This window comes from Siniperca chuatsi, linkage group LG15 (genome assembly GCF_020085105.1).
Source record: "Siniperca chuatsi isolate FFG_IHB_CAS linkage group LG15, ASM2008510v1, whole genome shotgun sequence".
Taxonomy (NCBI): Eukaryota; Metazoa; Chordata; class Actinopteri; order Centrarchiformes; family Sinipercidae; genus Siniperca; species Siniperca chuatsi.
Genome location: NC_058056.1, coordinates 6,586,995 through 6,599,428, shown reverse-complemented (window position 1 = coordinate 6,599,428; position 12,434 = coordinate 6,586,995). Strand labels below are relative to the sequence as shown.

Sequence of the window (12,434 nt, the reverse complement as noted above, 5' to 3'; positions counted from 1 at the left end):
AGAGGATGAATTCTGCTGTCTTTGGTGATCCCTTGATTTTTCCTCTCGCACCACCATGAGGTTGACATCTGTGGCTCAGTGTGAAATATCAACTATTGGATGGATTGCAGTGAAATTTGCTACAGATATTCAAGACCCCAAAAGGATATATTGTAATGACTATGGTAATCCTATGACTTTTTCTCTAGCGCCACCAGCAGGTCAAACTTTTAATTTGTCCAGTACTTTGTTATATGACGAAATTCCTGCAAAACTAATAACACATTGCAACACATGGACATTGCTTTTTGGCTCAGTGCCTTTCACTATCTCTCCCACTACGTTAGACCAATGCTTTGCTGCAGCATTCAAGCACTACCTTGTTAACAGAACATTCAGTACAGCACAAGATGAACCAGTGCAGTGTCATGTTATTGGCCATAACGGTCAGTCCACCAATTTGGACTAAACTGAAAAATAACAACTATTGGATGGATTTCCATGAAATTTTAATAATTCATGGTTGCTAGAGGTTGTTTTTAGTTAAATGTCTTGACAACTATTGGATGGATTGCCATGCAATTAGGTACACATATTCAAAGTCCCCAGAGGATGAATCCTAGTGACTTGGTGATCCCCTGATTTTTCATCTTGCACCATCATCAGATAACAATTTTAATTTGTCCACTATTATGGTGTATGACCAGATACCTACAAAACTATTGACTTTCCCATCAGCCTCAGCTGTACTTTGTGTTTAGTGCTAATTAGCTAATGTTAGCATGCTAAGATGCTAAACTAAGATGGTGAACATGATAAACATTGTACCTGTCAAACATGAGCATGTTAGCATTGTCATTGTGAGTATGTTGTGGTACAGCTCAGTACAGCCTCACAGAGCATGGATGTAGAGGCTAGTCTCGTTCATAACTGATTGTAGATTTCTAATTAAAGTTCTTTGAAACTCGCTAGGCCTAGTTGGCTAATTTTACCCTTATTTTGCATCATTTGAAAACTGCTGAAAATGTTTCTCTGGCTATGTCTGACTTAGGTGTTCATTTGACTACACATTACATGTTTCTTTGTGAACTATTTTCCTTCATTTTCTTAATTTTCCTTTAAGAACTATTTTGTTCATTTTTTACATATTTCTTCAAGCTCAAAACCACACTCTGTCAGTCTCTGTCTAATCTGAAAAGGTGTAATTTGAGTCAATTAATCAATAGGCAGAAAGAAATTATTTTCTTTTAAAAGGCATAGTGTTCTATAATATATATTTATGTTACCAACTGTGCTATATTGACTGTGTTTTTAACATTGACTTGGACACACTGCTACATGAATACCCCAAATTCTATTGCTAATCCAATATATTTTTAATATGCAGTTTTTAACATTGATATTGAATCAAATCCTAATATCTTAAGGTAATACGATTATAAATTGCTTCCCTTACAAATATGTGCTCTTTTCAAAAAAGGAAGGTATCAGTGGTTTATTTATTAGAGGTGACAGGTTTTATCATAAGCCAAGTTTAGGCTTAATCATTTGACACAGGTTTAGCCAGTGTGTTGTGACACAATAATTGGATTATAAGGTCCAGATTGAACCAGAGAGTATTGTTAAGGGCTATGATATCTACCCCCTGTGGATAAAGCCCGATGAAAGATGTTCTTTCCATACAGAATGATCTAGAGGGCATGTAGATGGATTTCTTTTCCCAGTTCATTTCATCAAATGTTAAATCTCAGCTCTCAAACAGCCTTGATTGCAACTATTGCATCTTTTGTGTTTTTATGTATCAAATATGTACATTTTCCGCAGGGCTTATCCTATTCATGAAAAAAATCACATAGATTTGTTTTGGCACACACAGCCTTCAGCAGAGCGTATAAAATCAATTCAGTGAAGAATCGGTACAGACTCACATGTCTACACACAAACACACACATGGACATTGCTTTTTGGCTCAGTGCTTTTCACTGTCTCCCACTATGTTAGACCAATGCTTTGCTGCAGCATTCAAGCACTACCTTGTTAACTCAAAGTCAGAACATTCAGTACAATACAAGACGAACCAGTGCAGTGTCCTGTTATTGGCCATGATTCTGACCTTTCCTCAAGCGCCACCAAGAGGTTGACATTGTTTTTAGTGAAATGTCTTGACAACTATTGGATGGATTGCCACGGAATTTGGTACACATATTCTAAGTCCCCAGAGGGTGAATCCTAGTGGCTTTGGTGATCCCCTGACTTTTGATATAGCGCCATCGTCAGATCAATATTTTTAGTTGTCCAATATTTTGGATTATGACCAACTATTGACATTCCCATCAGCCTCAGCTGTTCTTTGTGCTAATTAGCGAATGTTAGCATGCTAACACGCTAAACTAAGATTGTGAGCATGGTAAACATACCTGCTAAATATCAGCCTGGTAACATTTAGCAATAGCCTTTATTTATACTGGGAGAAGTCAACCTAGCTCTCTTCCAGCAACACCCTGCTTCACCTGGGAGCCGCCCAGTACAAGCTCAGCTCCTCTTTCATTGGCCAGTGAATAGCTCCACAAGAGGAGGTTAACTGCTGAGCATGAGGAAACCTTAACTGTAATTACTAAGGGAGTGTTTCTCCTGCACTCCTGTCCTAATATATGGGAACCTTTCTTGTTCCTGCGCTTTTTCTGAACAACAGTTGTATTACAACTCATTACAAATCTCACAGTCTTAGGTATGTGCTGCTCCCCTCACTTCACTTATTTTATTATAGAAGTTCAGTTTTGTTGACAGTATCATTATCACCAACCAATGAAACCAAAACTGAGTCTCAAGCCTGTTTTCATTGGCCTTGGCCTACTTGCCTGAGCTCTGCAGCTTTTTTCCTTCCCCCTCTCCCACCTCTGATCTCCCCTCCCTGCCTCTCCTCTTCCTCAGTTGAGTATCACTGATATTCTGTGTCACAATCCTGACACAGCACTTCCTCAGTCTCTCCTCAGTTTCAGCTCGCTCCTGCCCCGGAGCGCTGACTGCCTCTTTTGGACAATGCCCATCCTTGTTTGCATCGCCCCCTCGTTTCGGGAATCCCGGCATTGCTGGTAACCACTGGTGGATCAGGACGATGAGGTCACTGTCTCTGTTTAGCCTGGCCTTGCCATCCCCCCCCCTCCTTCTCCTATGGCAAGGGGGGTGGGTCACTCTAAAACAATGGAAGCTTTCTCCATTGGGCTAATATAGGCTGCCAGACAGACAGGCATGCAGGCAGACAAAAAGACAGACAGTCAGGGAGGCAAGCTAATGTAAGTCAAAGACATCCTGCTTTTGACACCTTAATGTAAGGGGTATTAATGGTTACAGTATTTCCAGCACCTATTAATCCTCCCTCCCACTCAGTACACACCAAAATGGCTCTCTATTCCGATTTGCTCATCATTTAGGTTGACCTATATTTAATTGGTCTGAGTGCTACAGCAAGGCATGGAGGAATGATTAACTGTAGTTACACATTTACTTTGGCATTGCTGTTATGCCATCAGGTTACACGGCTTGTTGTTCGTCTAGTCACAGTTTGAGTCTGCCAGCAGTGTTTCACTTTCAGAATGAGTTGGGAAAGGAGTCACTTTCACTTTTCAGGACTCAAGGGCTACAGAGAGTCCTACATCATGCCCCCAAACTACTACCCATTTTATCTCAAATATTGTCGTCATCATCTCCATCCTCTTCACATTAAGCTTGTCAGAAAAATGTTTCCCCAGTTACACCTTAAATTTCCCCTTTTTCCAAAATGACGTGTATCAAATCTTGTCAATTCGAAAAGGTAGTCATTGTGTGAAAACTAGAATTGACAAGTGCCAGCTCTGCAAAGTGCCATTTTCTTGAGGCAGCATAAATCTCTTTAAATTAACAAGCACAGTCATTTCAAAGTCCAAACACTAGAGTAAACTCATGAAGCCAGTTATGTTTGTTTTTTTGTTTTATTATTTTGCTTTGGTCTTGACTTGCGTGCTGTACCATTATAAAGCTCTCACAGCAATCATCATCAAGAGCTCAGCCATCCATTTATCTTTATTAGACCTGACATGTGTCCTGCAATTTATGTTTGCACAGTGTTGTTTGCATTAATTATAAGCATTTTATTTCTCACGCGTCGATGGACAGGTTCCCCTTAAAAGAGGAAAAACATCTGTTGGGTAGAATTAACCCGGTAGAGGGTCACGTTTGGTGGGGTTCTGCTTACTCATATGTGACAGGTGGTTGCATATGATTGTAGTTTTGTCCTGTAAATTTGCACATTGGATTTCTGCCCTCAGCCAGTGTGTCAGTGTTGTTTGGGATGGGCAAAATTGAGATTGGAGGGAGGGAAAGTCTGTGTGCATCCAGGACCATTTAGACATGCAAGATGCACACAAATAATAAGCTCTTTTGAGCTTTGTTAAATCATTGCAGCATAATAAAAGTATGTAAATAAATTCTCTGAGTGTAATATATATCCCCAAGATAAAAACTACACCCTTGTCAACAATCTAGAGCTATTAATTAGTTTGGCAACAGAGGTCAGAAAAGTTGCAGATAGAAGAGGTTGGGCTTAGTACTTTTCCATATCAATCTAAATCACTCTGTGGCAACAGGACATCCTTTAGCACAACCCTTTCCTTCTGATTTGGTAATGAGAAGTACTGTTTGTCAGGATTAGGGTTTTACTGTGACATTTTATTTCTTCCAGGCCCAATCTCGGCCAAGGTCTTCTCAACTATCCCTACTGCTACAGTAGCACGTTTTCTACCCACTATACTACTACTATTTACTAAATCTCAAGTTTTCCCAATGTTGTCTCAAATGTCATTCAGAATCTTAATGGTTGTTCATATTGATCAGCCGGGTTATCATCTAACCACATGTATGCCAGTGAATTCAGACTGGTCGTTTGAGTGCTGTGTACCTTTTCTGTAATACTGGAAACAAATGAGTTTATGGTCAAGACAATTAGTAGTCATTAGATGACATTTGAAATCTTATGCTCAGTTTGTGCTCAAAGTATAGCACCCTGTTTGTTTCTAAAGCAATATTGAAATCTCTTTTTGCACCTAAATTCAGTTTAGAGGATTTCTTTCCAAATCTGCCCCAATAGAAAATGGAGTAGATATAAGGCTGCTGATCATCTTAGTTTATTTGCTTTCTGTAATTATAATAATGGTGTATTGATTTTACATGCTAGCATGTTGTTAAAATGTTGTGGGGTTTTTTTTTTTCTTTTTTTTTTTTTTTTTTTAAAGATGAATGACATGTCTTATGTCTGTCCTTATGCCTCTTCTCTGGTGTCTACCTCAGCACTTGGTCCAGTGGGATGCTGGGAACCCAGAATGTTTGCTCCAGCTGGTGAAGGAGCTTATCCAGCAGTACCACCACTACCAGTGCCAGCGTCTGCACGAAAGCTCCAGGCTGCTCTTTGAGTATGATAGCCTGCTGGAGGATCCCAACTACGGCCGCAACATGGAGATTTATGCCGGACACAAGAACAGCTGGGTAGGCCACCGTTTAATGACTTTGTGTTTGTGATCCCCTACAATTTACAAAACCGGTCATGTGATGTTATTACGAAATACCTACAGGAAATTTTTACCCTGGAAACACTGTTCACATGATTTTCCTATAGCTTGGTCAGTCTTGAGTTGAGAGCATCAATACTTTTGAGGTTGGGATGGAATGATATGAGCAAGGTTTGACTTTCCCTTATAGTCCTATACCATTATTCAAAAAATACTATTTATAGAATCAAATTCTTATATATAATTACACACAATTTTGTATGCAGGCCTCATAAGAAATGTCCATAGGAAATAGCATGTACTTTTGTATTTGTGTACTGTTTTGAGTATTTCTAAAAATCAGTATTTTTTATCTCAAGTATTGTACCTCGCTACATTTCAAGTTGCATCCGTTACGGAGTATAACCAAAGGTCACATGAAAAAGTCATGATAAGTCGTGTGTGAATGGAGCAGAAAAGATTCGCCAAATTAGCAGCTGCAGCAGAGAAGAAGCTGCTGGTGTGTCTGCAGACAGAGAGCTCCATGTCCAGAGAAGTGACAGTCAGAACTCTGATGCTGACATTCTGGAAAACATTTTCTACATGTTCACTGGTCGAGTGTCAGGGAGGTGTGGGGACATGGTCGTACCCGGCCAGGGCGTTGCACTATACAATGTGAAAAAACTGTGCAGCTCTTCTTTAGCGTTAATATGGGTGTTTGTGGCTGCAGCCGCGGTCGAGTTTATATTGTTTATTCATGTCAGTGTTGTCTGCCTTGGTGATGTTTTATTCTACTGTTGATTCTATAAGAAGTTTTAGGCTATTTCATTTAGGTGGCGTAATAATGCTTGTTGCACCCGCTGTGGTGTCCACTTTTTATTTATTGTCGACCATTGTTGTTGTCGACCATTGTTTGAGTTTTGTCCTCTTTTATGATTAATTCTAGTAAGGCTATACAGAGGATTCATAATTGCACAGGCTGCAAAGTACCTTCTATAGAAATGGAATTTGTTGTTGGTTTGGCATAAGGGGGTGTGATGTGGTTCCACTAGTGTATACATTGACATTTAATGCAATTTATTTTGTAGCCAAAGGGTGTTCTTTAATAGTCTTAATAATAATCTTTAACAGTATAATCATATTTCATCGTATAACGTCGTAATCATAACGCACACATTTGCATGTTATTAAAGAAAGCAGACCTTTAAATCGTTATAACTGTATAACACTTCAAAATACAGAGTTTGTATTATTTCAGATCACGTGTATTTAAGCACAAATATGTTGACATTAAATGTATTTTGCTAATGAACCATGAGTCTAATGAAAGCGATAATTAACCAAACTAATGGCCTGACTAGCACAACGTTTTTTTTACTTAATATGTTACATTGAGACATTAAGCATAACAGGTAAGGTCATTTTAATTAATTAGGAGTTTTAAAACAACAGGATGACACTGTCTCATATTTAAGAAAGTTTACTGAGGGGTGCCGCGATAGCCATATGGTTAAGACACATGCCCTATAACCACAATGTCCCTGGTTCAGTTCCGGCTGGAGAACTTTGTTCCTGCCTCTCCCCTCATTTCCTGTCTCCCTCCTCACTATCAACTGTCCACTTAAAAAAAAATAAATAAATAAAAAATGCCCACCCAAAAACACAACAAAAATATAATTTTTTTCACTAAGTTTGCTTAGTGAATTTTAACTGGGTATCACACCTCAATACTTCTTGAGTACTGACCAAAATGTTCCCATAGATCAGTTTAGTTCAGATCTTATTGTCCCTCAAGAGGAAATTCTTTTTGCCACAAGGCAGCATGAAAACATAAAATATAAATACATGAACGCAATAAAAAAAACAATAAGACAATTGAAAAAAGTAAGAGTGCTGGTACTATACACGCAATACACAACACAATAAAAGGTTAATGTGATAAAAGCAAGAAAAACAGCAGCAGTAAGAATACTGATAAGTGCTCATCTGTGACAGGAACCAAGAGGCGGTTTTTGATGTATTAGAATGAACTTACTGCACATGGGATGAATGAAAGCTTGAACCCGTTGCACCTAATGTTTGGAAGCCTGTATCTCTGACCAGAGGCGGGGATGTCAAAATTCCTTAAAGAGAGAATGGCCTAGATTTGCTATGACATTGCTACCTTGACAGTGTTGCTCAGTTGTGTCCTGTTTCACACATTTAAATTCCCATACCGATAAATCAGCGAGAGCTTAGTCCCAGAAAGTGATGATCACACCACTGTACAAGACCACTGACCACAGGCCCACGTGATTACTCACCTCCATGAAGCAGACTGACAACAACTGTCATATGCGAATTTAAGAATGTGCCTGTCCTTGTATTGGCTTCTGCAGTCGTTGGTGTAGAGAATAAACAGTAGTGGGGACAGGACACAACCCTGTGGGGAGCCTGTGGAGGACAAATGCTGCTTAGACAGACCACTATACTCTTTGAGGTCTACAAGTGAGGAAATAGCATTGTGTATCAAAGTGTGAAGTATCTAAGTAGTCGTTTTGTAAATCAGAAAACTTTTCTAACTTTTGACTGTAATTTATTAAGACGTGGTTCTGTTTTAACATTTTGCATTGAGCAGTTTGGCATATTTTGTTAAGTTGGGGGGGGGGGGGTTTAAGCACATTCATAATCTCCAAACTAATGTATCAAAAAGACTGCTATAGAAACTTGGGTATCGTATTGGCTCAGATATTGGATTTTTTCAAGCAATACCCAGCCCTATTGTTGTTGATAATTATTCTATCTGCACAATGTTTTCATATGTTTACATGGATCATTTTTTACACCAAAAGTCATAATATTTGTTACAGTATGATCTTTATGTTGTACACTTTGAAAAATCCTTTGCCTCTGTTTCTTGTTCTCCAGACGGGAGAGTTTTCAGCCCGTTTCCTTCTCAAACTCCCTGTGGACTTCAGCAACATCCCTGTCTATCTCCTTAAGGTAATTAACCACCAAATCCCATACGCATTTTGACTCATAATCAAGGTACACACCTTCTTCACATTATGTGCACATGTACGCATTGCAGACCTGCAGACTGGTTAGTCTCAAAGTAGATTTTCTCATGACATCAGAATCAGAATCAGAAATACTTTATTGATCCCCGAAGGGAAACTCTTTGTTACAGCAGCTCGTCTTTACATCAGTGCACACAGGAGAAAGTACTAGCAAAAAATATGATACACTATAAAACACTATAAAAACAGGTCAGAAAATAAATTAAGTACCAGGTCGGTATAAGATAAAATAAGTGTGAGGTACCAAGTGGGTTTACTGGTTGATGGTGATAATACAGTATAATAATACAATGTAATAATATAAGTAATAAGTAGTGGTGCAAGTACTGTCGAGTTAAGTGTAGCTTATTGAGATTATTAAGATATTGCACAGCAGTAATGGAGGTATATAATATCAATATCCATAAATAGGAAAAACTAACATAGGAAAACTAAATATTGCACGGGAGTAGTACACAGAATATTGCACAATTATTCAAGTATGGACATGAGCTTCCTTTAGATATGAGATATTATGAGTGTTCATTTGTTTACATGTATGTGTGTCCATATGTTTTTATGTGTGAGCAGGGTTTTATTTAAATGAACTGCAATGCAAATGTGTGTGTGTGTGTGTGTGTGTGTGTGTGTGTGTGTGTGCGCGCATGTGTGTGTACATGTATGCAGACTCCGGTCTCGGGGGCTGTGAGTTGACTAATCAGCAAGCCGTCACTCTCGATCTGCTCTGAGCCGCGTGGTGTCTGGAGGCAGCTTAGCCTCAACTCTCTCTCTCTCTCTCTCTCTCTCTCTCTCTCTCTCTCTCTCTCTAGTTCTCTTTTCTCTGTCGCTCCCCCCATCTTCGACTGCCTGCATGCTGGAGGCCCTGGCTCTCTGGCCTTTTCCAGCCTGGCCTCTGTTTGTGAAGGGAAATGATGGTAAACATAAGGGAAACAGCAACCATCATCAGCCTCACATCAGCCTTTGTCCCCATATCTCTCAGACCTGGAGCACTGAGACTCGTCTCCCTCCGCAGGCTTTGAGTGGACTCACCCAAAGTCGAAGTCATATTTCACAGCCGCATTCCTGGTCGTGATAGAGTTATTTATTTTTTTGTATCCGTGTGTCTTGAGGCAGGAAAGTTTCGAGACTCTGCCCTGAGTGGAGCTCCATTGGTGACATTTTTTTTTTAAACAAGCATGCTGTCACATGCTGGAGGTTTCTATGCAAATGTTTTCAAAAAACGAGGCAGACACACTGACACCTTTAACCAGTGGGTGGTGGTAGCAGCATTGACGCACTGTTGTCAAAGAAGAACTCTCTGTAATATTTAGTGATTTTATTAGAGACGAAATCTTGGATATGGATGTACATTAGTCACCCTAATCATATCATGTTCTTTGCTTCACATGCATACACACAAACACACACACACACGCACACGCTCACAGTATTATGCTGTATTTGGCAGCTAGGGTATACATAGTATCACCATGGGAGTGCTTGAAGACTAAGGAAGAGTATCGACTCACAGAGAGGAAAGTAATGAACATCAGCCCACACCTTGTCCACCTACGCATTACAGAGGAACAGGATTATGCAGCATATAGGCTGGACTCTAAGAACACAAATGTACTGGACGCCAAACCGATGACCTGAATTTTCTGTTTGACAGTTGTTGTGCAACTAGTTCTGTCCATGTGAATGGTGTCTGGAGTCAATTCTTTCTGTGCATTGCACATTTCTGCACTGCAAGTAATTCCATACTGTTGTAGAGCCGATGAAGTGCAATTAATTCACTCCAACTGCACGTCCTAACTGAGCCGACAAATATACCCTATATATTCACTGCAGAGGAAGAAATTGAAGATCAAAATTTGTTAAATGGAAGATCCTTCATGAACATGGTTGCTCCATTAATATACTAGACATGGCATTTTGTGTATAAATGCTCGTAAATACACGTGGCTTGCCTTACCAGTTATCTTGTGGGTCAATGTTGGAACCAACCAAGAATGAATGAATGACTCTGAGTTGATTAACTTGAAGGTCTTTTGGTCTTTGCTGAAGTTGATGTACTGTCCCCAAAAGCCACTGACCCTAACAGAACAGTATAAGAAAGAAAATATCTGACACACGGGGCCAGATGTACTGCGGCCTTTCTCAGGCGCAGATTTGATGCATTTATCAAACAGACGCGCCAGGCTGGAGTCACAGTTCTGCGAGTGTTGACAAGATGCGTGTGCATTTATGGGAAGATCGTGCAAATAATATGAGGAGACATGTTAATATTCTGCTGGATTTACTAAGGTCACGCAATTGGCCATTTTGCAATCTCTGCGTCCGAAAACAAGGCGTAAACACAGCACAAATGGGATTTACAAGAGCCACAAGGGAGGTTGTAGTCGGAAAAAGAAACATGAATTAAATATAGGCTCGTAAATAATTAAAAAATGAGTATTAGAAACAAAATTCAAGCAATTAGGCTATTATTAAGTACCACAATATCTGAGTTACAGTATTGCAAATGAATAGTGGACAGGGAGTTTTGGTTCTGGAACTTGACCATCAGTGAACTATAAAATCACTACAGGCTGCAACACATTTTTTCTTTCTTTAGTTAAGTCATTTAAGTGTGCGCATGGCTGCATTTACCTTTTGTATTAACATCCATATCAACACTATCTCCACCTGCTCCGAATTGCTGCACCTGCTGCTCCCTCTCCCATTGGTTGTGGTGCCTTGTGTGTCTTTGATTTGTCTAATCATATCACTTCATCTCCTTTTTGTTTCCCATTAATGTAATTATTGTATCCTTGTATATTAATAATTTGATATATGCAAAATATTATAATGTAATGTTATGAGTAATAGCTTTTTTGAGTAATACCAATAATTTTCCATTTAATCTGGCAGTTTTTAGTTTAGTTTTGATTAGCAGATTCACTATGTTCACAGACAGACAACAGCATCATTCACTTCAATGGGACCACTGTGCTGACGCAGTGTGGGTGCAGACGCAGAGGGTTCCAGCAAAAAAAAACACAGGGTTGTCTGGCAAAAAAGTTGGCTCAGCTTTCGCCACAATGCAGTGCATTGTAATCTGGCAAGGCGCTGTGTTTGGCCAATCAAATTTCTGAAAGTGCACGTTCTTGGTAGATTACACGAATGTTGATTTCTGCTGTTTACTGATCGTCGCAACGAAAGATAAAGGGATCGTCGCCGTGTCCTGTCTCACAGTATTATAAACCGCTATGCAGTGTTTTGGTGTCTGATAAGCGTTCAGAGTCGTTTGTTACTTAAGCGGAACTTTCTCGATTTATACTTCATCATCTCACCGGTACCTGAAGCAACCCACCCCCACCAATGCAGGCCCTTGCATTATTTTAACACAGGGCTGTATGGTCTGAACGCCCTCGAAGCCTTGAGCAGGAGTTACAACCTATTCAGTAGAAGTTATTTCTTTACAACAAAAAAAGTAAACACTTCAAAAATCAAAAAGGTGATGCTTTTCAGACAAAATATAAGCCATCAGCCAGGTACTGTAGGTAGAGGTCAGACTGTTGATGAGACATGGATGTCCTTGCTTGAGGAGGGAGGGTTTGGCACTGAAGCGGAAATCTGTTCAGACATAGGCTACTCCGCACTGCTAGTGAATGCCGAGATGTTGCTGGTGGGCGCAGAGCTGTGGAGGACGACTGTTACCTGGAGCGAAGCATCCGCGTGGTCTGAGCTCACCATAGTGGACATGTTTACCTTCCTGCATGGACTGCCCAGCCTCGGGGAGGGGGAGGAATGCAATTTTATTTTTATTTATTTTATTTTTTTTTTTTTTTTTTTAAGGGGCAGCCCGTCATAGTCAAACCGAAAGAGTGGGAAGGACACTGAGAGCGGAGATGAA

At 39.8% G+C, this 12,434-nt stretch overlaps 1 protein-coding gene across 2 annotated transcripts in view; it reads left to right on the top strand.

Moving 5' to 3' along the window:
* babam2 (BRISC and BRCA1 A complex member 2) overlaps positions 1–12,434 on the top strand; it is an 86,089-nt gene that overhangs the window by 22,359 nt on the left and 51,296 nt on the right. For both annotated transcript variants that reach the window (XM_044165929.1, XM_044165930.1), the window contains exons 5-6: positions 5,302–5,496; positions 8,406–8,480. In XM_044165929.1, the coding sequence (XP_044021864.1) occupies positions 5,302–5,496; positions 8,406–8,480 (270 nt within the window). The remainder of the gene's footprint in view (positions 1–5,301; positions 5,497–8,405; positions 8,481–12,434) is intronic.